This window comes from Hemibagrus wyckioides, linkage group LG13, assembly GCF_019097595.1.
Source record: "Hemibagrus wyckioides isolate EC202008001 linkage group LG13, SWU_Hwy_1.0, whole genome shotgun sequence".
NCBI classification, from domain to species: Eukaryota; Metazoa; Chordata; class Actinopteri; order Siluriformes; family Bagridae; genus Hemibagrus; species Hemibagrus wyckioides.
The window spans coordinates 7,480,219-7,507,801 of NC_080722.1; the positions used below are offsets into that span (position 1 = coordinate 7,480,219).

Here is a 27,583-nt window from a genome sequence, read left to right on the forward strand (position 1 = left end):
ATTTTCAAGGCTCGGTCACTTCACATGCGAAATCAGTGGCAAATCTGAGAGCCAACACATTGCGGTAAGAATGAGAGTAATCATGTTTACAACTCGTAACCAAATCGATGTCACTGTAAATGTACTGTATAATGATTTATTTACATGTCACATGCCTTCAAACAATATATTAAGGGTTAAACCTAGCATGTTTCAGTGCCCACAGATCACACTAGCATGTTTCAGTGCCCACAGATCACACTAGCATGTTTCAGTGCCCACAGACCACACTAGCATGTTTCAGTGCCCACAGATCACACTAGCATGTTTCAGTGCCCACAGACCACACTAGCATGTTTCAGTGCCCACAGATCACACTAGCATGTTTCAGTGCCCACAGATCACACTAGCATGTTTCAGTGCCCACAGACCACACTAGCATGTTTCGGTGCTTCTCAAGACTCGTTCTATGCAGCATCCTCTGAGAAATCGGCCATGTGTTTTCGAGGTTTGGTCACTTTGGACGCAAAATCAGTGTCAAATCTGAAACCCAACACTTTGTTTTTTTAAAAAAAAAAAAGACATTGTGAATAAGCATTGTGTGTGCACGCTAAGCCCGTTCATGCGCTGAAATTAGCTGGTCGAAAATCCAGTGGTCTGTTCTGAGACCTGTGGTTTTGCAAAGAAAAAAGAAAAACAAAAGAGGAACATATTTTTTCAACCTCATTGTGCCTATGTAGCATTTGTGACACGACCACTGAAATCCTTGTTTACATGAAAGGGAAAAGATCTTAGGAAGGAAAGAAAGTTTGCATAAATCCTTCTATCATGCAACAGCCTGCTGAATCTGGGTATTTTACCCGCAGAAAACAAAAACCTACTTTATCAGCCAAACCTATTTTGTCAGATGGGGCTGCGTTGCATATTTTTGCCTAAATATAAGTGTCACAGCTTGTAATATTAAGCAGAGAACATGGTGACACATGGTGCCCTGTGTTACTCATCTCTCATTTCTCATTTCTACCAGCCACACAGACAATAGCCTCTTTATTCAGGGGTACTTCCGGTACCACATTAAGGAGTCATTTCTATTCAGACAGCTCCAATTCTGTCTGGACGTCTAGAGAAAGAGAAAGAGAGACGGCAGATAATGATGTTGCACTAGAAGTTATGTAACATGACCTCCTTCGTTGGAGACCAAAAAAAAAAGATTAGATATTTTGCATGTTCTTTTTTAGAGACATGAACTATTTAAGCTCGCTATTTATATAATAGAAGCAGAGAAACGAGAAAGGAAGATTATTTATTTATTTATTTATTTAGTGAAACACTCAGGATCATGAGACTAGAACTAATCACCGGAACCTTCTGGAATCTGGTGCTGTGACATGTGATCACATTTGAAAACACAGAGGTCTTTTGCCCTGGAGGGAAAACCCTGCATTCTTACACACTTACCACATGTTCGTTGGCTCAAGATGTCGGCGACGTCCTTCAGTCCATTCCGAAATTAATGAAATTAAGCCTCCATAGCAAATAGGTGCTATATAATTACACCAATAACACCAAGCCCATTCATTTACTTTAATCACATTCAGTCAATGCACTTTATTATACAAAGATAAGGTCAAGTGGTCATTTAACATTTAGGTGCAATTAAACATTAAATCATTATAATAGCATGACCTCAGCATGGACAGCCAATTTGGCCAAAAAAAAAAAAAAAAAGACATGCAGTGATAAATGTCACAGTGTGTATTTCATAGAATGACGCCAGTAATTTGCTATAGGATCATTTAACACTCTTTAAATTCAGGAATCCTGCACTTTAAAGGTTATTGGAAACTTTATGAAGAAACTTCACAGCCATTGTTAAAAAAGTAAACTGGTATATATCTAGGATTTTTCAAAAAAGCTGTTAGTAAATTAGTTACATCTAACATTTTTAAGCTAATAACACTTTTTTTTAACTGATGTCCAGCTATGGATTAAAATTTACTCACTTCCTGCTCTTATATTCGTCCGAGTAATCAATAATTAAAGAAGTCATTCGATAAAACTGATTACTGTTTGATAAATGCAGAGTGTTTTCATTAGTAAATTGGATTGTGTAGTGTGTATTGGAGTTGTTGTAGTGTTTGCAGTGTGAGGGTGAGGGTGTGGGTGAGGGTGAGGGTGAGTCTTCAGGGAGCTTCTCAGCGCTGGCACAGACCGGACAGGCGGCAGCAAAACAACATCATTAACCTCTCTCCCACTGTTTCAGTCTTTCCCTCTATTCAGAACCGGATCCAAAACTTTCTGCAATAGAACCAAGCAAGCAATCACAAACAGCAAGGAACAAGTAATATACTGTCTGTTACAGCATCAAAGACGAACGGAAACAGCACAGAAATGGGAAAAGCAGACTGCTGAAATGGAGTACTGCTGAAAATTTCTGTCGTGCTGAAAACTGTGAGGTTCTGAGGATCGAACAGGAGAGACTGATGTGTTTCTGAGTAAAAAGTGAATCACCGAGTTAACCTAGTACAGACACTCAAGTCTCTCAAATACAAGACGTGGCCTTTTATTTTTCATTTTTTACTCTTATTTATGTCATTTTTATAAGGCTTCAATACAAACTATTGCATTAAATGCATGTGAATGTTGCTCATTCAGAATAATGGTGCATGTTGCTTTGGGATATTTTAAGAAGAATATTCAAAGAAACTCAAAATAAATCTAGCACTTCATACATAAACATGAGATGAAATAATTCATACCTGTGTGGGGTGTTGTTTGCCTCCGCCTCGTGATAAATACAGAAATGTAGTAACGTAAGCTGTGTCCATTTAATTAATGGGTTGATTAATTAACTGTGAAAGGTAAAGGTAGAGAGAAAGAGACGCATATATATATATATTCAAATTATCACTGCCTCTCTCTCTCTCTCTCTATCTCTCTTAATTAATTGACCCATTAATGTGTGTGTGTCCCCGTGTGTGTGTGTGTCCAATAAAGACAGTTTTTAAATTAATATGATATAGTTTGATGTTATTTATTTATTTATTTATTTATTTATTTATTTATTATCATTGATTAATTGCATTATTAATTATGTCAGTGGAAGGTCTTCACAAGGATAGTAAGATATGTGTGTGTGTGTGTGTGTGTGTCCAATAAAGACCGTTTTTAATTTAATATGATATAGTTTGATGTTATTTATTTATTTGTTTGTTTGTTTGCTTGTTTATTATCATTGATTAATTGCATTATTAATTATGTCAGTGGAAGGTCTTCACAAGGATAGTAAGATACGTGTGTATGTGTGTGTGTGTGTGTGTGTGTGTATGTGTGTGTGTGTGTGTGTGGCCATTTGTCCCCACTGAACACTGGCTCATACACACACAGCACAATGAAGCTGTTCAGCAGAGAAACATGTGCCCTGCCAGAACATGTGCCCAGCCATCCCACAAAGACACACACACACACACACACACACACACTAGTGCTAGCTGTTCACTAAATAACAGTCTAGCATATTAGCCTATATTTCTTTTCATATTATTTTACTGACATTAATCATGGTGCAAACACACCGGATAGCTAAACTTAGATTTCTGTCAGATTTCTGAAGCACCAGTGGTTTGTTACAGGCTGGTCAATAGTGTCATCTAGTGGACACTTTATGTCATTACAATTTTGAAGAGCTTGACGCTAGATGATGTACTCATTCCTAATCCTAATTCCTCATTCCTAATTCCTGTCCAACCGCGTCACTTCCAAAGAGAATCTCAACATCTTCAGCTCTGCTACCTCCAGCTCTGACTCCTGTCTTTTCCTCAGTGACACTGTCTCTAAACCATACACCATGGCCAGTCTCACCACTTATTTTACTATCACACAGAACTGCCTCCACTCGCTTCTTTACCTCTTTCCCACACTCTCCATTACTCTGGACTGTTGACCCCAAATACTTAAACTCCTGTACCTTCTTCACCTCTTCACCCTGTAATCTTTTAATCTGTAATCTAAGCTATTTGCCAAAATGAATTGTGGTTTAAGATGCTGTATTTCACAAAAGCATTACAAAACTTAATATGTAATCAGACCTATGCTTGGAAGATACTCAAAAGGTTTGGTTGCAGCACCACCTTGTGGTACCAAATATATCAACAACTTTGGCCTATTGTGATTTCAAATTCCTCATAGACTGTTCGTCAGAATTTTGCTCAAATTATCTTCAGCAACAGAGACCAAAAAATTATTCAAAGATATTTGATAGACCAAACCATGCTCATATAATGGGTTAGTGATTATATAAATATGATGGAATGTATGGGCATATATTTCCGCAACACTTTGGTGTATTGACATCAACCTTGTTGTGCCTCATAACAGCCATGGCCTGGGTGTGCAGGAGCAGATTCAAAACAGTGCCACCTGCTGGTCACAAGAATAAAAAATTATATATTTTTTGCTCATAATCTTTCTATTTGACCTATATATATATATATATATTCTTTTATAATTCTTATTATGTTTTAATGGTATTGTGTGTAACTACAGCAAACACACACACACTCACTCGGTCAGTCAGTCACTAAAAATCCAAATGCCAAAGGTTTCAAATAACCTATAGTGTGTTGATCCTGCACACAGCCATCGTGCTCCACAGTCCACAGTTAAGAGCCAGTTTTTCTCCTCTGTGTTGTTATTGCTGGATCACAGAGAGCTCTTTACAGCAAGTAATCGAGCATGTAGGACAAAAGGCCGTTCTCCCATTATTGAACATTTATATGGGCTCTGACCCACTGGGATTAGGGCTGGAACAATGTTATATGGGTTTATGGAATGCCACTGGGACCAACCACGGAGAATTAAAGTCACAGTTTGTGGGATTTTAAGGCAAGCAGCTGCATCTTTCACTTTACTAAGCAGTGGCTGAGGGGAGAGACAGGACTACTGTGGATGATGACAAAAGCCTATGCGGTCAAAATGTGGACTAGTCAATCTAGCTAATGTAATATCCTAATTAACATGCAAAATTAATGCATGCACTATTTATGTTCATTCAAGTGACTGTGCTTTGTGCTTTGAGTGCTGGGTACCTAGCATAATGCTGCTTAATTAGGACACTACCATATATACTTCATTAAGTGGACCTGAATGAACTTGAGTGGAAGTTTAATGTTTATGGACTTGGATGACATACGTGACTGGGATGTAAAGGGTAAGTGATAAATACTGAGTAAACTGGATTTACCTTGACAAGCTTCTGAGCTCAGAATACAATTAGCTAGTGACATTCTTCTTTATTTAAAGTACTATATCCCTTTTCCATGGCATCAGCTTCAATAACCATTTTATTGAGGTGGTCCTGGGATCACTAGGCAGGAATACACTTTGACATGCCTGTGTATCACTGGGCACACACACACACACACACACACACACCTAGCACAGGAACAACAGGGTCATACTCTACCTATTAAAGCACCCGATTTATAGAATTGAATTAACTTTTATTTTATTAGCACTGAGAAACAGCAGTAGTTTGCATAGAATCCCATTATTCCCAGTTGATTATGTCTTATGTTATAGGACCATCGTACAGTATCTTGTGAGACCAATTAAAAAAAAAAAAAAAAAAAAAAGGTTGTTAATCTTACACACATCTCACGCTCAACAAATCTAAAGATAAAGAGAGAACAAGAGATTAGTCCTGATGGTTTGCAGAGGCTATTACCAACATGGAGACGCGAGTGACAGCTTTAGCTGAACGATAGTGCAGACACACTGGGCCATGCAACACTCACAATCAATTGGGATTATTTACCCCGAGGCTTTCCTGCTTTGAAAATCAGCCTGAAACATAATAACACAAACTTCTCAGATATCAGATGGAGTTGCTTCAGCAGTACGGAGACTGAGGAAAAATGCAATGAGAGCAGTAAAGCCCTGCAGTCAGGGACTCAAAACTCCTCACTCACGACGAATGGAGATAGGCATGATACAGGAATATCAGGAGGCGTGAGTAAGAGAGACTGAAGAAGCGGTATGAGAGATACAGAGAGGAGGAAATGTGGTATGTGAGTACAGCTCAGATTAGAACTGACTGTCTGAACTGCTGTTGCATCTGCTTCCCCAAGATATTTTGGTCTGCCGATTCAAAACTGTTATCTGCAGAACGCACACACATCTCATTACCACACTTTCACTCTCACTCTACACTCATAACAGTGCATTTTGTGCAGGTTTTGTAAAACAGCCACGATTCCGATCTAAACACTCCTGAACCGGGCCCACGCTATCTACTATGCGGACTTAGCAAGAGAAAGTCTATTGGCACTGTAGCGGTGCATTTTACTGAGTTATTTGAGTGGATTTGAATTATATGAGAGCAATGCTTCCTCTGTAAAAGAGCCAGCATGGTGCTCTGTATCATACCATCATCTGGAAATCAATGCTAAAGCTTTTGGAAAGTTTCTAAACTCAAAATTTATCTTTCTAGTGTACGTCCTCTAAGCTCTTCGACAAAATTTTACCCAAACTGAATAATTCAGGACCAAAAATTCCCTGCAATCTCGGGGGGAAAAACCTAAAATTGTAGTTTTCCTTGTGACATTTACCCAGAACTGTGCATGTAGAGTACCTTTAAAGCTCACAGGTAATTATGGTCCAGTTATCTGAAACATTTTTAAAACTACAGCATATCCACCTTTCCTGTTAACAGACACATATCAAAAGACAACAGTACCGTGTTTCCAAACAACATGACAGTAACAGTGTGCTTCACTGCTTATAAATGCTAGATGGATGCCTCAGTGATTGTTTATTTATGATAGCGCAGTCATTTTGCAACAGATACAGTATTGCATTTTTTTTGTTTGTTTCTGTATGTTTGGCCCTTTTGTCCAGCAGGGGGCAGGATTTCCTCTGTAGAAGTGGAAGTGTTGTGCAACAGGTGGCGTCAGTTCAACTACATATACGTAAATGTAACTAAATATTACACTATACACTATAAACATGCCAATGACATTAAAACTTTGAACTGGGACACTCTATGTCTTTTCATCAATTTTATTATGAGTACTAAAGTATAATAATGCAACAGTCAGGTTTTATAAGACAAAGGTTAGCAATTGGCTTGGGTCGAATATTATGGCTTTTGAGGTTTTGTAATGGAGGAAGAATAATTTTATACTAAGAAAGTTGTGTGTGTATATATATATATATATCAGTTTCCTTAATTTGATACACCAATACTGTAAAATACTCTAATGCTGTTAGGAATGTATCTATTACACTATACACATAATTAGGAGATATGGAAAGAGAGAGAGAGAGAGAGAAAGAGTCTACAGTGTCCCATCCTTTGTGCACACTTTTAGAAAACGACTGTCCTGACAAACGCTAGGCACTAGCATGTCCTTCTCAGACAATACACTATTTTGAGAGTTTTGATATATTGTAGTTAATGTAATCCCACAGTGAACCAAGTTGGTGTTCAGATGCACCCCAGAGCATACAGAATACCCATAATGCACTTCCGTTTCTCTGGATCTGTATGTGTGTGTCGCCTATATGATAGCATTCGTAATGCCAACATATGTGTGTGTCCATGTGTAAGGCATGCATGTATGTGAGTCTGTCCGTGAGATGTTGGTGCTGATGTGTGTGTGTGTGTGTGTGTGTGTAGGTACTGCTCACCTCTCTGTCCCTGACCAGATGTTGGTGATTGTGCTGGGGTGTGTGTGTGTTCAGCAGGTGTTGCCTCTCTTGTGCTTGAGATTGCCTGATGAAGTCTGACCTCTGATGCTCCGGCGCTTCCTGTAATGACACACAAAGCTGACCCTGCACTCAGTGTAATGACCGTGACATAACTTTTATTAATAAGCATAATTTATGCCAAGGAAGGGGGCCTAGAAAAGGTCAGGGGTCAGAATTATCCATAATCTTTCATCCAGAAGTCGAGCTCAGGCTTACCCTGAGTGTGTGAGGTTGCGATAATAATGCGTCATGAGTAGTCACGAGCGAAGCAAACTCTGCATGCCTTGTCTTTGTCTGCGCTGCTATCTCACTCTCCACAGGACAGGAAGCTGTTACACTCCGCTCAGCAATATTTGCTTCATCAGCACTGGCTCCTGACGTAATATAGCACACATTAAGACAAATATTTCGACAAATACAGTGACAGTCACATGTCATGTCGCAGTAAATCAAACCCTAAAACAATCTGTCAGAGTCACACATTCATTCTGAGAATATTGGAAATACAGTATGAAATATTTGAGTGTGAAGACCCCAATGATATATTGGTTGGTGTAAAAAATTGCCTGATATTAAGGCTACACTGAATTTGGGCATCTTTAAACCACCAATATAATTACAGAATTAATTCAATTAATTAAAATTATTTTTAAAAATCTATAATTTTTCCAGTTTCATGTCATGTGTACATTATTAATGTCTCTTTCACTGTCCTGTCATTGCTTGTTTCCTTATTGTGTTCCCCTATTCTGTGTTTTGTACTTGACTATTTTGTCAACAAATACACTGCTATTATCGAAGCCTTGCTTTCTACTACCAGTTCTGTGTGAGGTTCTTTTTTTTTCTTTTTACTAGTTTTGACCTTCGCTTCTTTTTAGTTCTTTTTAGTTTTTAGTTTTGTTGCTGTCTGCCTGTGCTCTGAACCCCCGCTTGGATCTCTGACAACGATGCATGGATTGCCCTTAAGCTCATGAGCTTGAGTTTACACACCCGCATGCTGCCGCATATCACTACAAGGTACATAAAGACATCTTAGAATATAACTTTCCAATTTGCAGTGTATCTTCATGTCAGTAGTTTCTTGTCAGGCTCAATTTACATTTTATTCTGGCCTAGATTTTTTTTTATACCTGATGGGGAAACATTAAGGTTTACAAGCATAACATTATGAGCAGTGACAGGTGAAGTGAATGACACTGATGATCTCCTCATCATGGCACCTGTTAGTGGGTGGGATATATTAGGCAGCAAGTGAACATTTTGTCCTCAAAGTTGATGTGTTAGAAGCAGGAAAAATGGACAAGTGTAAGGATTTGAGCGAGTTTGACGAAGGGCCAGATTGTGATGGCTAGACGACTGGATCAGAGCATCTCCAAAACTGCAGCTCTTGTGGGGTGTTCCCGGTCTGCAGTGGTCAGTATCTATCAAAAGTGGTCCAAGGAAGGAACAGTGGTGACCCGGCGACGGGATCATGGGTGGCCAAGACTCATTGATGCACGTGGGGAGAGAAGGCTGGCCCGTGTGATCAAATCCAACAGACGAGCTACTGTTGCTCAAATTGCTGAAGAAGTTAATGCTGGTTCTGATAGAAAGGTGTCAGAATACACAGTGCACGAAGGGTCAGGGCTGTTTTGGCAGCAAAAGAGGGACCAACACAATATTAGGCAGGTGGTTATAATGTTATGTCTGGTCGGTGTATATTACAGTTTATAGCAATCATATTACTAAAACCCTGTTTAACCCTGGTTAAACTCTTGATGTCTGCATAAAGATCGCCTAATATTATCAGTTATCTAAATTTTAGCTCCTTTAAATTCTTTTATAGAGAGAAATACCATATTAGCTAGCCTTATTACAGGCAAGTCCTGTCTGGACAATTTAGGTTTATGGAAAGGACCATTTCGTGTCCTGCGGCTGATCCATGATCTTGAACTAACACAATATTACCATTACACACATGAGAGAGTCAGAGAACAGAGACACTTACCACCCTGAGTATATTAAAGCCAGTGCATTTTAGGCCTCACTATCATACCCCTGAGCAAGACGATTATGTAAAAGACCTCTTGCAAATCTGTGATATAGTCATGCTGTAAGCACCTTTACACACTTAAAATTTATCAGAATTAATTAAAACCATCCATTAGTGTAAGGTATGTGCATGCTAATGAATAAGCAACATTTCTCATGTTCTGTGTTGCATTCTGAAAATGTTGGCAACATAGCCAAATATTTACTTCATTTTTATTTCTTTATATCTACATTGTTCCACATGAACAGGTTGAATTAATATTTGTACTTTTTCATATTCATGCAATCCTGCTTATTTAAAAAATATATATATATTGTTAAATACATTAATTCTGATCAGGTACTTCATTATTTGTTCCCCTTTTTATTTTTATTTTTATCCTTCATTCTTTGTTATTCTATTTTTTAGACATTTAATTTCATTGTACTATCTATCTATCTATCTATCTATCTATCTATCTATCTATCTATCTATCTATCTATCTATCTGTCTGTCTGTCTGTCTGTCTGTCTGTCTGTCTGTCTGTCTGTCTGTCTATCTATCTAATTAACAATTTAAGCACCATCAACTACAAAATCAATGATAAGAGATGAATTTGAAAGACCCTTGCTAGGCCAGGCTAAGAATGGAACCAGATATAAATACATTATCCACAATGAATGAATAGGTAAAGTTTTGTAAATGGATATAACAGCAGATAAAAATATTACATGTAATATTATTATTATTATTATTATTATTATTATTATTATTATTATTATTATTATTATTTGTCCAGAAAGGATCACATGACATTCGGTTGAGACAAGGCAATATATAATAAATTATTATTATTATTATTATTATTATTATTATTATTATTATGACAAATAAATAAATAAATAAATAAGCAAAGAGGGGGATTTTTTATGTACTCTTTCAAATGTATTGTCACTTCAGTAATAACCTCTAATTCACATAGACGTACTATTGGAAAATGTTTAGTTTAATCTGAGGTAAATCTATTCCTTTGAATTTTTCTGCGGTACATGGGGAAACTCTTCAGATAGGCATAATGGCACTTGTGATTGTTTTGTCTTATGAGTTTTGAGATAAAAAAGGAGGCTGGTGAGAGACTATTTATAAGTATCAAGAAGAACCTTACAGTAACAGTAAGTATACTTTGCTTTGGGCTGCATCACACCACCCAGTTATGTTTTAATTCTCAATAAGTATTCCTGTATTTTTAAGTCGAATGCGTACCTGCAGCTTTCCTCAGGGATGCAGGGCCTTTCTGTCCATCTGTGTTGCCACTGGTCTGGATTTTCTTCTTCTGCTCACTCTGCAGCTTTATATTGGCTATAATGGCGGCAGCATTCAGGGCCACTATAGCATCATGGGTCTCATGGGTTGTGCTATCTGGGAAAGAACCCATGCACCAAAGAGTATGTGTTCAATAAGGTGATACACACTGATATACCGATATATGTGTATGGCAGTGTGTGTGTGTGTGTGTGTGTGTGTGTGTGTGTCTGTGTGTGTGTTCATTCGGCTTCTGTGAAACTGTGAATGCCTAAAGCTTTCACATTGCTAAATTCCCAAGAAATAATAGCTATGTATCCAGAAGCGGTTTAGCAATATAATATGCATGCAGAGAGCTGCGTGGGAAAATGAAAACTGGAGAAAAGAAGAGCATGAAAGAGAGAGCGAAAAGAGGAAGAGTGAGAAAGAGCAGGTGTGATAATGATCTCCTTCAGGGTATCTCGGTAAAAAAGTCGGCAATGTACATATCAGCTGTGTGTACTGTAGCTTCAATTAAACTCACACCCGTACCCCTATTCTCTGACTGTGATCAATTATGCATCAAAACGCACACGAGCTTTGGACAACCTGTGTGTGTCTGTGTGTGTCCAGAACTACATTTTCATAGCATATGCTTTGCTCTCAGCAGTTGACTGTCACAAATGATCATAGCCACACAGTCCATAAAGCATGCATTCAGCTGAACACATTGCGAGGTTTCCTACCTGGCATTTTGATGAGAGTTAAAGGCTGGTTCCTCAGGAGAGCAGACTCCCTCTTGCTCTGCCCTTTATCTGAAGCAGAGCTCTCTGTCCTTGGATAAATCTTGTCATGGCTTCCTGCTCCTCTTTCAGTGCTCCAACACCTGTTTAAGCTGCTGGCAGTGGAGCATGCAAGGTCAATATTTGTCTCATGGGGAAGAACTGTGCTGTGATCTGTAACATCTTGTGAACCTTCAGCCCTTGGCTCAACAGGACTAAACAGACTAGCATAACAACTAGCAGGCCTCCGGGGTTGGGAACCTCTCGTGAGTGAGTCATCCAGAGGAGCACCATTAGTGGATGTCAGATGGAGGGACATTGTGGATTTGTATAATTTGGTGCTGCCACTCAAATCTCGCATCTTAGATCCAGAAAGTGTGTGTGTATTGTCTGATTGTGGTTTAAAGTCAGTGAAGCTGTGCCTGTACGCCGCTTTCCATCTATGGTTCACATCATCACTGCTGGAGCTATCTCTTTCCTCATGCACCTTGATAATGGCGGCTTTCCTCCGTAGAACCACCGGTATCTGGGGCTCTTGGGTAGCTAGACAAAAAGGGACTCGAGAGTGCCTTTCTGTGTGGGTCATTGTAGACATTTCTGGTATATGATTATTTCTACCAGTCGCACCTAAGAAAGCTACAGAGGGCTTGTAGAGACTAGAAGATGTAAGATCAGAGCTCCTTCTAGTGGAGAAGTGTGAGAAATAGTGGTCTCCAGTAGTCCGAGTTGAAGGGTGACTATAGACTGGACCATTTTTAGCACCCGGATGCAGAAATCTACTAGTCTCCACTCTTTGTTCAGTAATTTTAACCACAACTGCTTTCCTCTGTGGGATGATCTTTGTCGGGTATAGAGGGTTTGTGAGATCTGGGTCCTTGATGTGGTTGTTTAAGGCCATTGGGCTGGGTTCCCTGTTTCTATCCTGGTCAGACATGCTGGTATCAGGCAAGCTTGAGGAACGGATGACCTTTCTGGAGGTGATTGTGATGGAGGATATGGAGCTGCTATGTTTGAGAGACGTTCTGCCACCTACAGACGGTTCTGTGAGGAGAGATACCTGAGGAACGCTCCTTCTCCTGTGCACTGGGGTCTGCCACAGAAATCTGTCAGGAGATGTGCTGTTCTGCACGCTGGTGGCCCGATCAAGTGTTGTGTCCTGATCTCTCTCTGCAAGAGTGGCCTTCCTTTTAGCATCAGCCTGGCAAAGGAAAATAAGATTAACACCCGAAAACCTTGAGTTTATGCTTTATGATGACAAAGGGCTTATTTCCACTCCTCGCACACATGCTCATGAGCTTAGAATCAGCTCACTCAATATCTTCTATTCCAACACTTCCCAAACTAAAGGGGGCTTTTGCTGTTGCCATAGTAACTGCCTTAGTGTCAGGGGAACGCAAGGGTAATTTAATTAAGTTTCAAGCCAAAACTCATCTTTATTATTTGCTCGAGTATTACCAGAGATTCCATTCCGAATCCCAGCACGACCCTGCTTTGCCTAATCAACGTCAAGCAGAAAAGCTGGTGGGATGTACTGTATTTAAATTTCAGTCTCTAAGCTGGTGTATTGAGCCGAATTTAAAGCGCGAATCATCCTCGCTGAACCACTGCACCGAGACGGTCACTGTAACCGCCGAAGAGAGGGAATCTCTCACACTCCTTTCTGTTAGCTCAGACATCCCTGGGGAATTTGGTCTTCTAGTAGCAGAGGATTCCTTCCCTTCCCCTTCCTATTTCTTCCATACTTTACTTATTTTATCTCCTATTTCCTCATCACTCTGCTATCATATCTTTCTTCCCATGTATCTGCATACAAATTGTTCTAATACTCCTGATGGGGGCTTTCGGGGGCTTTTTTAATCAATGCTAACTCAGTATTATGTAATTTCATTGGAAAATGTTAGGCAATAGAACTGATTCCCACTAAGTTAATGGTCCAGTCACGATAAACTGTTGAGATATGCACAGACGTTTCCTGCCGAATGATCCCTCCGCTGGTGTGCTGCCAAATTTAATTGCAGAATTTTCACCTGGTTAGTGTTATTGTTAAAATATTCATCACTGTATTCCAGCCTCTTTTTTTATTTTTTTAAAAACCCCAGGGTTTTCAACGTAATCTTTATCCACCTCATCTATAATTTCCCCTGTACTGAGAATAGAAACCTTGTTTATATAGACAGCCTAATGACAATTTTCTCTACGTATTTTAGAAGCTCAAGGCTACAAGCATAACCCTGACAATAAAGGTCTTTGGATGGGACAGATATTAGAAACATTAAGGTAAATTTTCCAGCACTGGATTAATACAATTTCCTGCACAGACCCACTTGACAGTGTCAGTAACATTCTTTTATTCATTCATCTTCAGGAACCATTTTATCCTGGTCACGGATGATGGGAATCTGGAGTCTACTCTAAGGGTGTGAAGCAGGAATACAACTGAGACATGATGCCTGTCCATCCCAGGGGCATCACGCAGGCATGTTCACACACTCATTCACACCTAGAGGCAATTCATAACGCTGCCAATCTATTGACCAGCATGGAGATGGAAGGAAACAAGAGAACCTTTAGTTTAGAAAGCCCACGTGTTAGGCAACAACAACACCTACTGCATCACTGTTTGTTCACACATTACCACAAATCCTTTCCCATGAAAACATCTCAGAAAGTAGGAATTATACTGATCAAGAGCTTAATTTGCAAATTATAATGTTCTAGTTGACTTGAAAAGAAAATTATCTCACAAATACATCTGGAATGAAAGGTGTGTTGCATGTAAACAGAAAAAAAAAAGAAAAATCAGCAAAACAAACAACAGAGTGATAAGTATAGAAATGTATTTATTATAAAATAATCTCACAACCTCTCAGGGGTATTATTGTTTCAATGACAGCTCTATTCTGAAATTTTTTTGTCACACAGCTATTCATGAGAAGCAGAAATGTCCAAAATTTAAATTCCAGCATCTGCCTTTACTGTCACTACGAGTAAGATTGCTGGAAAATGTACAGAAGTCAAAGAACAGGAATGTGTCTCAAATTCAAACATGTACAGCTTGCTGTCAAGATACGTCAAAGAAACAGCACACGGTGCCTCGTATCCTTCCCTTACTCTGTCTGTTCTGTGCATTATAGCTTTCTTAGTACTCCATCCTTTTATTTTAAATGCCAAGTCAACATTGGGTGATAAGACAGAGGAAAACTACAGATCATATATAGTTCCCAAAAGGCTAGCTCCTGTCCCCATTCCCCTGCTCTCGTCCTCTCATCCAGTGGTGTCATGAACTCGTCTCTTCTTCCCTGTCTTTTCTACTCGTCTTCTGGCTTTAATCCTCTCTCTCTCTCTTTTATTCTCCAGGCCACTTCTCTGCTCTCTGCATGCCTCGGCTCTCCACTCCTAAACCCTCTCTTCTCACGCATGACAACTTTATGATGAGTGACAAGACACACACACACACACACATATATATATACACACACATACAACAAAAAAAAGACACCTGAGAGTATACGTATATGTAATGTGACACCAGGTCGTCTTTCACTAACATCACAGGAGACAAAATGGCTGACTAAGGCAGAATCACCTTTCTTAGCTTTCACAAAAGTCCCACAAAACCATCCATTTATGATACAAAGCGTAAAAAACTGCCTACTTCTTAGCTACCTGTTTTTTGGGTTTTTTTTTTTTTTTGACTAGCACAGATATTTCGTCTGGTCATTCTTCAGAATTCAGCAGCACTAGAAATATCTGGCAGATTTTCCCAGACCACTAGCCATATTTTATACATAAACCTATAGGAAGCAGCTATCCTTTTTTTTTTTAAAATACTGCTGCCAACTATGTTGTCAGACTGGAACACTTTTACAAAAGCACTGAATGCGCTTGCAGCTTAGCGGGCAAGTAAAATACAACCATGCCTGTAACTCTATCTTAATAACAGGTTTGAGACCACGTGAGAGCACATGGTGTAGTGGTTTAACCACAGTTGATTAACATGTTAAAGAAAACGTTTCAGATCTTTCAGTATAGGTAACGATGCTGCGTGATGGTTACCACGTGAAAAAATGCAAGAAAGAAATATTGCTGGAAAACCTTTTTTACCAGCAAATAGCGCCTAAGAAATATCCTGAAAATTGCAAATGAAAGAATACACCTCATAAAGAATGCACCCAGGTGGTGGACTGAACTTTCCCTGGCTGTCAGAACAGCTGAGTCACCCGGCTGTCAGAATTTTAATATTAAATATGATGGAATACATTATGAAAGAATCAGGACAAGTACGGTTACCCTGTTCAACATGAAACACCAATATATAATTATAGATACATATTATAATGTGCTGCAAGGGTTTAAAAGAGATTGTGTTCTTAAAGCAACACAAAGCCCTGTGGTGAAGGGTGTCATACATGGCTGTGAGGAAGAGTGTGATACATGATGAAGGGTACTTACCTGTAGAGAGAAAGCTCCAGACATTCCCCTGACCCCAGTCCACTCTGTGTGAGAGACAGGAAAGTCCTTTAAGCTGAAAAAGGTTACATTTTCTTACACTGTGGGTGAAGCTTCTTTCTCATACTGTGTGTGTGTGTTTATATCATCAACAGAGTGCTGCTTATGTTGACTAAACCAGCATTGTGTCATTACATTCAGCTGGTAGAGCAAGGAAGGTGTGTGTGTGTGTGTGAGTGTGTGAATGAGGTCATGTTTTTATGGGGATTCAATGACGTTTTTTTTTTTTTTTCCCAACTCCGGCTCATTCATTTGCCTATCCTACTTGGGGAAACGTGGTGCACAAGGCAGGGTGCCAACCCATCACACACACACACACACACACACACACACAACAAATAACTTAAGATGCTATTCAGCCTACAACGCATGACCTGAAGTAAACCCCTGAAACATGTGGAGAACATGCAAACTCACACAGAGCAGAGGTGGGAACTGAATCCCAACCACACTGGTGCATGTCACTAAGCCACTCGGCCCCACTGTTGTAACCCTACAGAGCTACAAGCATTCATTATAGTAAATGTGAGACAGGTTAGGGATAGGCTTAGGTGTAGTGAAGCATTAATTAACAGCCCTAATTATTATGTCAATGGAAGGTCCTTACAAGGATAGTAAATGTGTGTGTGTGTGTGTGTGTGTGCTATCGAATGGAAGCAGAGACAGAAAAAGAAGGAGCGAGGGCAAGACAGACTGTGAGACAAGGAGAGAGAGAGAGAGAGAGAGAGCACTTTTCACCAGACAGGTGCCATGTCACGTCGTAATGATGGATTGCACCACATCGCCGTCACCATGGTGACCCTGCCATTGACTGACAGTTAAGGTGCCTAGTGAACTATGTATTGTAGTTGTTTCCTTAACTGAAACACTGGGTCACATTAATGAACACCTGACAGTCTCAGACACCAGGAGGAGCGCTCATCTTCAACAATTCAGGCCTTCTGTGTGTCTCTTCAGGTTTTAAAAAAAAAAAAAAGCATGTGACAGATCATGCTATATGAGCCGTTAGCTGCTCATTCCGAGTTAATGATGCTGCTCATGCTGGGAGAGGACGGACACACACACACACACACACACACACCTTCATGTCATGGTGGAAGCTCCCATATGGACTCTGAGAGAGACAAAGAGCAACTAAAGGCTTTGATGCATTAATAATCCTCATTTTAACCTTGAACACTTGACAGTTTTATACCACTGCTGCACTCTTCAGCATTTAATTGGTTCTCACATTTAGGCAAATATCTATATTTTAATAAATTGTCCACTCAGAGGAAAATCTGGCCACCTACGTAGAAATTAATCAGGGCAGAGAGAGAGAGAGAGAGAGAGAGAAAGAGAGAGAGAGAGAAAGAGAGAGAGAGAGAGAGAGAGAGAGAAAGAGAGAGAGAGAGAGAGAGAGGGGTCCATTCACACTGATACACACTTGACTTGCTTCAATTTCTATCCTTAAAGTTATAAGTGCAAGTTATGCTTATATAAACTAGCACCGTAAATGCAGGTTTCTTAACTATGACCCCTTCAAAATCAAGTCCCTGTTTATTTTCACCAGTCTAGAAGGCCATATACTCAAATATGATTGACACATACGCGCACTGCTGGTAAACGCCGCCCCAAATCATCACATGCAGGCTGAAATGAATTACTCATTATGATAATAGAATACACAGAATGCACTTGAGGGGAAAAAAAATAAAAGAAATCAAACAAGGCTGGTGCTATCACACACGCTACACTGAGCCGCTTGAGTTTTATTCCTCCTAACAGCTTATTCACAGTCAAACACAAGCCTGCGCTCTGAGCATATTTAATCTCTCTATTTATCTGTCTCTCTGTCAGATGGCTGATTGCTTAGAATGTGAGAAATATACGTGGACGTAATAAACAGAAGACTGGCTGTGACTGAGGAGTCGAGGTTTTGACCTTTTGTGGCTAGGTTTTGGACAACATGGAGTGTTTCAAGGCATATATCAGTACTGATCATGACATATTTAGACGGTTAAATGCTTGTAATTTGTTCATGCATTTTTTAATACAGGCGAGGGATAGTTTCCAGGCAGGGATGAGTGGGGGCTAATCTCTCTCTAATAAGAACTAGCATTTACATTTAAAGATTACAGCATGATCAACTGGAACTGAAATGCTGTATGCTATACAGTACAGTGTCCTAAATCGAGTGAGTTCATAGTAACTAATCAGACAGAAGTACTAAAAACCGATACGGACTATTTAGCATCCCTGGTCAGAGAAGTAGAGTAAAAAGGAGAAGGACTTTTCCCTGTGTTGCGGTCAGGGAAACGTTTCCACTCCTTGAAGGCAAACACAGAGAGAATGAGGAGGAGCTTCTTTCCACAGGCCATTCGGGCCCTCAACCAGAACACCTAGAACCTAGACTTTCTGGACTTTTCTCTGGACTTCCTCACACAAAATACTACCTCAGCAGACTATTGCACACACAATAACTGCACTACACTGAACAGTTTGTACTCACTGAGCCATTTTATATGCATACTCTGTTTTTGCACTGTCACTTTATTCCCTGACAGTCCTACCATACCCAGGTATATATATATATATATATATATATATTTCAATCTATGCATATCTAATATCTTTTCGTATTTTATCATATTTTTCAACTGTTTTTATAATTCTGTTAGTTTTATATTTCTAATATTTCTGTTTCCTTAAATCTTTATTTTATTTATATCTTTAGAGGTTTTTTTTAGGTTTCTCTCTCATAACAAGGGCAGTCGAAAAAAGCATTTCACTACATGTCATACTGTGTATGATTTTGTATGTGATAAATAAAATTTTAATTTTATTTTAATTTTAATTAAAAAAAATAAATAAACATGTTCAAGACTTATATGGTGTTATCTAGCTAAAGACAATCCAAATAGACCTAGAACTATCAATAAAACAAGTTAGAGAAAAACAGACTTGTGTTATGTTAGCGAAATTTTATTTTAATAGCTTACAATATTATCCACAACATGAAGGTTAGGGTTAGGGCTAGGGACGCCGAATCACACTGCTTACTGTTGACAGATTTATTTCTGAGTGCTCTGTTTTTTATGGTATCTATATGTTCTGAGGTGGCGTGTGGCTTTGACAGAAAAGAAATAACGGGAAAGGTCACTGCAGATGTAACAAAGCTGATTTAATTTACATTAATTTATTTATTTAATAATTCATTCACACTACACCCCCTCCAATGTTGAAACAAAATCCACGCCCATGATTACAGCGATGTAGTACTTTACCTCCTCTGGTTCATGTAGCAGTACCTACCTCCTAACTCTGATCCGTTTGCTCTGACTGAACTGCAGCGTAACACGGGGGTGATGGGAGGCTTCAGCTTCACCTGAAAGAAAACACACACCCATCATTCATAGCGTTAGGTGCATGATGTGGAGCATGGATCATGGATTTCAGCAAGGGGGGATGGAGCTTGGTATTGCCAAGTGTTGTTTTCTCCTTCTACTTCAAACACAAGTCTCTGCCGAACTGGCAGAAATCTCTTGTCAAACACCGTACATCTGATTCCTTTTAGTGAGTCTTTCCTTTCAACTGTTTCCTCTGGCTTTTTCATTAGATATAAATATAGACTTAAAAATATATAATTTATATTCTGAATTTTTATATTCTTGTGAAACTGCTGTGTGTCAATATCCAGTGTGCTATACAAATAAACTTTTAGAATTTTTCATAACATGATCGTTGGGTATGGTAGCTTAGTGGTTAAGGTGTTGGACCACTGATTGGAAGGTGAGGAGTTTGAATCCCAGGTCTGCCAATGCTGAGCACCTGAGTAGGCTCTTAACCCACAGTTGTATGTAAATTGCTGCTGCATTTATACAATAGATATTGTTATTCCTGTTCAAATCGGACATTTATATTTTCCCTTATATATATATATATATAAATGTCCGATTTGAACAGGAATAACAATATATATATATATACATATATATATATATATATATATATATATATATATATATTTATCTTATGTATGCACATTGCACATATTGTATTATTTATTGTCATTACATTTATATTTATATATATTTTTTTGTCTACATACATTTATATACTATATATTATAGATGTTTATACATATATATTATTTATATATTTTTATAAATATTATATTATATTATATTACATTATCATATTATATATATACATGGGTTGGACAATGAAACTGAAACACTGGCCAATTTAGTGTTGGAGGATTCATGGCTAAATTTGACCAGCCTGGTGGCCAATCTTCACTGATTGCACATTCCACCAGTAAGAGCAGAGTGTGAAGGTTTAATTAGCAGAGTAATAGCGCAGTTTTGCTTAAAATATTGCAATGCACACAACATTATGGGTGACATATCAGAGTTCAAAAGAGGACAAATTGTTGGTGCACGTCTCGCTGGCGCATCTGTGACTAAGACAGCAAGTCTTTGTGATGTATCAAGAGCCACGGTATCCAGGGTAATGTCAGCATACCACCAAGAAGGATGAACCACATCCAACAGGAGTAACTGTGGACGCAAGAGGAACCTGTCTGAAATGGATGTCCGGGTGCTAACCCGGATTGTATCCAAAAAACATAAAACCACAGCTGCCCAACTCACTGCAGAATTAAATGTGCACCTCAACTCTCCTGTTTCCACCAAAACTGTCCGTCGGGAGCTCCACAGGGTCAATGTACATGGCCGGGCTGCTATAGCCAAACCTTTGGTCACACGTGCCAATGCCAAACGTCGGTTTCAATGGTGCCAGCAGCGAAAACCTTGGGCTGTGGACAATGTGAAACATGTATTGTTCTCTGATGAGTCCACCTTCACTGTCTTTCCCACATCCGGGAGAGTTACGGTGTGGAGAAGCCCCAAAAAAGTATAGGAAGATCCCTATACTTTTCTTGTCCTCACACTTCTTCGAAGAATGATTATTTCTGACAAATAAAATTTGAATTTGAACATCATTAAATTGCAAGTCACTCTGGATAAGGGTGTCTGTCAAACGCCAGAAATGCAAATAAGGACAGTATTTCAATATCCTTAACTTTTTAGGGATAACATGCTCAATTGCATATGCAAAAAATGGGTGAATTTTATGAAAAACATCATGTGCAATGTAGGATTTGCAAAAGAATCAAACTGTTGAAACTACTTGTTACATTCAGATTAGTCAGTATACCTCCGATTAAAGGCTTTGAGGGACATGTTGAATGTTTTTAAAAAATATATTATGCAAATTAAAAAGTAAATTTTGTCCATAAAGTATGAATGAAGGAAAATTCAAACACTTTAAGCAAATATAATACTTCGGGCGTACTAATTTGCCCACACATTGCTCTTCCAAGGCAGGACTTTCAAGCTCAGTAAATAACCGTGAACGTGCTAAATACAGTATATCTATTCACACTGATTCCACACCGTCTTTTATACTTTTAGATAAGTAATGTTTTAACTGTGTATCCATCAAAGCAAAAGCAGACAACATCGTTTGAAAGGCTCCACAGATCCTGTTTTAGCAAATCATGGTCATGATGTGTAAACTTACCAGCATCCATGGGTGTGTCAAAACCCTCAAATTAATTTGGCTTGATGGGTTATGCTTGTGTTTGTAAGCCAGTTGTTTTTTTATTTTAAGTGTGACATGACAGCATCCATGAACCGAGCAAACACTGCAGCCTACAAATATGGCCACCCAGGACTACACACTGCAGGACTTTTATTCGTTCGGTTTGTTGTGAAGCATCTGCTCAGCTTTCATTGCGTTCTTGTTTCACATGTATGATCTTATAGGCTCGATTTCTGTATTTTGCCTGACCCAAGTTGTGTTATTTGCTGAGCACTTGATCTGTACCTGTTTATTATCCTGCTGATTTAGATTGTTAGACCTTACATCACATCACTAGCACTCCCACCAGTCTCCATGACAGTAACATTTGAAACAATGTGACTGCAAGTAAGTCTAATATTTTAATTCATATATGAACCTACATATCTTATACACAAATGTCAGATTTCAGGTGTCTATTTACGTCACACTCTAATAACATTTACATTTCTGGCTTTTTGGAGATGCTCTTATCCAGAGGGATTTGAAGTTGATCTCTTTTTATTTATATATATATATATATAAACAACTAGAGTTAAGGGCCAAGTAGTGGAAGCTTGGTGGACCCAAGATTCCAACTGACAACCTTCCGCTCAACAATCCAACGCCTTAACCACTAAGCTACCACTTCCCATAATAAGTGTCCACATATGTGTGTTCTCCTTCAGCCTCATTCCTCTCAGCACAGACACTGAAGCAAAAGCATCAGAACCTTAACATCAGGCCTTTTTCTTCTCACTGTAATCATAAACTGCTGACAAGCTGCCAGGCGACCTCTAGAGTAAATAATCTTTGCAATTGAGGCTTGGGCTGCAATGATGGACTGCCTGGGATGTAATGACATTTTTTCTTATGTTTCATGATGTTCGAGGATTACGCACTTATCGATTGCTAAAGGCAATTTTCACACCCATTAGTCCGTTTTTTCGAGCCTGAATCAGAGCAAAATTGATACTTTGGGTTCGCTTGTTTTGGTTCCAGCCAGAGTTCAATTGCTGTGCTGTCATTTCGTTCTCTCTGCTTAAGTGTGCCGCACATTAAACCGGCTAAACATCGGATATGTGAAAGCAACCTAAAATGGTTCAGGTTTTGCGATCTGATTTTCACCTAGCGCTTATTCATACACATAGCCAAGGTAAATATTGTGTCAGCTGATAATATTATCCTGCCTCCCGTCGCTGTGGATCTACTGTAACTCTGCATAATATCAATATGCATCAAGCGCTTGTTTTATTTTTTATTTATTATCATTATTATTATTCTAAAGGCATCAAGTAAACATGACAGGCTTGGAATCTGGCTGCATCTGTTAGCCTCAGGGATACACAGAACCACACGGGCGAGTTCACATGGGATGTTTTGTGTTTGAACCTAACTCTCTTCCGTACTTCCAAGCAAATCTGTGCACTTCATATTTCCAAGCAACAAAATAAAAACACACATATACCAGTTATTTACTCTCCGGCTGGTTCATTTTTAGGTGAACCATATCTGAAAGGCTCAGAAGCAAACACAGACTGCGAGTTCTTCTGCTTGAGGTCCAGTCTGCTGTATTAATACCGTCTTCAGGACAGCTTGACAAGTAGCTACACAAACACTACGGTGAAGCATAGAGCAGATTTCCTGAATAGAAAAGGCATTTAAACAGAGAAACTAAGGAGCAAATGCACAAGTGTAAATATTAAATTGGAAAGTTCGATTGTTTGGCTGAGAGGTGAGCCGGTTACTCTTGACCTAGACTTATTCCATTAATAATTAAAGATTAAACAGTTAAATCCTTTCTCAAAACAAGAATGAAATGAAATTGAATTCACTCATAATTAAATACCTAGTCTAAACAGATTAAACCACCGCTCACTGCCTTGACAATCCGTTTGATGCAACGCTTATGTGATGCATCCTGTGCGAATCCAGGGTCAGAAAAAAAAAGCTCTCGATTCACTCCAGGGTCTGGCCTTGAGCAGCATCGAGAGCTAACCGGCTCACAATTGCTTTAGACCGTTAGTAAATGTGACAGTCACACAGCCTCATGCAATGAATAACAATTCTGGAATAAATTGCTAATATTTGGTCCCAAACTGAATACCTGAAGGATTAAATTATATGATTTAATACATAACACTAATGACTCTATGGCACTACACCACTTACTCAGTATGCATTATGCAATTGGGACACAGCCTTGATTTCTTTGCATAAATTAATATCAAGGACAGGCCAATGTCCTTATTGTCTTCTTAAGTGTTAAAAGTGTTTAAAGAGTCCCTAACAGTTCATCTATCCATCTGTTATCTGTATAGCTTGTCCAAAATAGGCTCATGCAGAGCCTGGAGTCGGTCCTGGGGGCCTCAGGGCACAAGGCAGGAGACACCATGGACAGGATGGCAACCTATAGCAGGGCACACTCGCACACAAGTACACACACACACACACACACACACACACACACACCTATATACACACTACGAGCAATTTAGAGATGTCAAACAGACTACAATGCATCTCTTTGGACTAAGGGAGGAAAATGGAGTATATGAAGCATGGAGAGAACATTCAAACTCTGTGCAAAAAGAATAGAGACCGGAATCGAACCCTAAACCCTGAAGGTGTTACACAGAGCGGATTTTTTTAATATCAGTATATTTTTATTGCAGATATATTCATGGGAATGATGGCAAAATAAGCAAGAATGATGGCATAATATGCTGGATTTCCAGGGTGTGAGTCTTATAAGTTGCAAATGTGAACTTTTGAGAGAGAGAGAGAGAGAGAGAGAGAGAGAGAGAGCAAATTAAGAACCACAACACACCTAAAATACAGTTACTTTAGAGTCGGATTGTCTCTGTGTCTTCCTGCACACACTGGATGTCCATTACTGCCGAGTAAGCACTTCTCTCCTAGAAAATAGCTGTGCTTGCAAGTTTGCCCGATATTTATGATTCTGTTACCATCACCTCTATATCTATATACCTCTATATATCTATATATGCTTTCTCAGCCGGCTCAAGCTTTCATTCTTAGTTATTTCTTTATTGTTTTTTGTTTTTTTTTTTAAATCTAACCATTTCCACATTCCTTTCAATTCAGTCTGATTGAGAGAACTCTACAGGCTATGCTTGTATCAATCCTGAGTGATTTTCCTGTATATTTTTATCCCCTCGTGTATTAGAGGGTGCTGTGTTATATTGTGGAGACATTTCAGAGATGAAAGAAAAAAATAAGGAGGAGGGAGAGAGAGGAAGAAGTGGGTACTGGCAGACAGTAGTACTGTAGGAGGCACAAGATGCGGTTCAAGTTACAGCTTCCATGTCTGCTGCAAACATTTCAAAGCATGTGAAGTGAAGTGTAAAACTTTATCAGCAACAAGCAATAGAACGAAAAATAGCAATGTTTGCTTAATATTATATCTGGATTATATCAAGATTACAATCAAGCACACTACAGATTTTTGTTTGCTTGCAGTTTGATTTTCCTTTTTTTCCCTTTTAACTCTTCACTATATGGCCAACAGTTTGTGAACACCTGATACTCACACCCATAACATGATTGTTGTACTTATATCTCATTCCATGTAATGAGCTCCACTCTTCTGAGATGGATTTCCACAAGATGTTGGAGAGAGAAGGTGGGTATTTGTGTTCATTCAACCACAAGAGCATTAGTGAGACCAGGAACTGATATCTTGTGAGGAGGTCTGGGGTGCAGTCGGTGTTCCAGTTCATCCAAATGTGTTGAGATGAGAGCTCTGTGTAGGACACTTGAATTTTTCATGCTGGAACAGGTTTGGGCTTTTTAGTTCCAGTGAAGATAAAATACAATATTACAGCATACCAAGATGTTCTGTACAATTCTCTGCTTTCAACTTTGTAGGAACATTTATGGGGAAGAACCACATATAGGTCAGGTGTCCACAAAATGTTGGCCTTATAATCAATATAACCAAATATATTTAGCATTTTGCTCAATAACATGCCACCTGCCTAATATTCTGTTGATCCCCTTTTTGCTGCCAAAACAGCCCTGACCCATCGAGGCATGGACTCCACTAGATCCCTGAAGGTGTGCTGTGGTATCTGTACCAAGATGTTAGCAGATCCTATATGTCCTGTAACTTACAAGGTGGGGCCTCCATGGATCTGACTAGTTTGCCCAGCACATCCCACAGATTCTCGATTGGATTGAGATCTGAGGAATTTGGAAGCCACGTCAATACCTCAAACTTGTTGTTGTGCTCATCAGATCATTCCTGAACCATTTTTGCTTTGTGACAAGGCATTATAAAGGAGGCCTCAACAATCAGGGAATACCGCTTCCATGAAAGGACATGGCCAACACCACACAAGAGCTCAGTTTTAGAGATGCTCTGATCCAGTCATCTAGCCATCAATTTGGCCCTTGTCTCGCTCAAACCCTTACGCTTGTCCATTTTTCCTGCTTCTAACACATCAACTTTGAGGACAAAATGTTCACTTGCTGTCTAATATATCCCACCCACTAACAGGTGCCATGATGAGGAGATAATCAGAGTTATTCACTTCACCTGTCACTGCTCATAATGTTATGCCTGACCGGTGTATAACCTAAAGGCAAAAGTTTTAAAGGCACATATTCATTTTATAGCTTTTGTAACAGCATATGAATAGAATCATCATTAAACCTGTGGTTTTAGCTCTTACCTTGCAGCTGTTACCATCCTGTTGAGCTGCATCATTGTTCGGCCTCTCCTTCCTCACCACGTGTCTCTGTAAGGGCAGCCAACCGATCTGAACTGGAGCGAGGCAGCACACCTTGGCTCTCTGAGTGTTTGGTCCTGTCTTAATTTGAACCTTTTCCTTGCGCTCCAGTCCAGAACACAGAGACTCCAGACTGCTCCGAGAGCTTGCCACCAAACTGGGGCTTTCACTCCGAGGCGTGTTGTTCTTCTGGAGGTAAGGAAGCCCCTCATTAGTCTGTAGACTGTTAAATGTTTGAAGCCACTCGTCCTTCAGTTTGCCTTCAATACAGCTGTGAGGACGAGCTGCGCGAGGAGGCCTATTCCAGGGACGTTCGTCCTGTCCGGCTTGCCTCTGAAGCATAGGCTGTCGTCTCCAGCTTTCAGATTCTACATCCATGGAGATTCCTTTACGCAAAATGCACAAATACACAAGACGAGTCTGATCAGATGCCCTGGTAACCAGCTAGGAGGCAAAAACTATTCGGGCTGTGACCCAAAAAAACTTCTTTGACTCTAAGAAACAGGAATGCTGGAGAGAAAATGAGGCAGAAGAAATTCCTCTACATGTCCTTTTGAAAGGACCTTAAAATAAATGCATTAATAAAGTGCATGCTGCAGAGGCATGGAATAAGGCATACTTATTATCACGCATGAGAGCTGAGCAATCAGAGAGTGCAGTGTGAGAGCAGCTGGTATTGTGAATAGAGTTTTGTTTACCTAATTGTGTGGTCGTCCCGGAGAGAACAGATCAATCTGCGGCGTTATTAGATGCAAAGGAAGCATCTAACTGCTCCGACACTTGTTTAGTGGAAATATTAGAGAGGACATTGCTATTAGACTCTCCCTTTCTCTCTCTGTCTGACTCTTTCCCTTTTTTTCTGCTTCTCTCTGAAGAAGTGCTGCTGGTGGTGCCGTCTCCAGTCAAGCATGAAT

General features: G+C 39.4%; 1 protein-coding gene across 1 annotated transcript; it reads right to left on the reverse strand.

Moving 5' to 3' along the window:
- Positions 1–1,555: 1,555 nt before the first annotated feature.
- lg13h10orf90 (linkage group 13 C10orf90 homolog) lies at positions 1,556–27,558 on the reverse strand. The gene is made up of 9 exons (XM_058405619.1): positions 27,368–27,558; positions 26,613–27,055; positions 19,606–19,678; positions 16,255–16,298; positions 11,767–13,000; positions 11,003–11,158; positions 7,945–8,102; positions 7,669–7,788; positions 1,556–2,277 (listed from the first exon to the last, which is right to left on the reverse strand). The coding sequence occupies exons 2-9, from the start codon at positions 27,045–27,047 to the stop codon at positions 2,239–2,241; spliced, it is 2,259 nt and encodes a 752-aa protein (XP_058261602.1). The 5' UTR covers positions 27,048–27,055; positions 27,368–27,558; the 3' UTR covers positions 1,556–2,238.
- Positions 27,559–27,583: the final 25 nt, after the last annotated feature.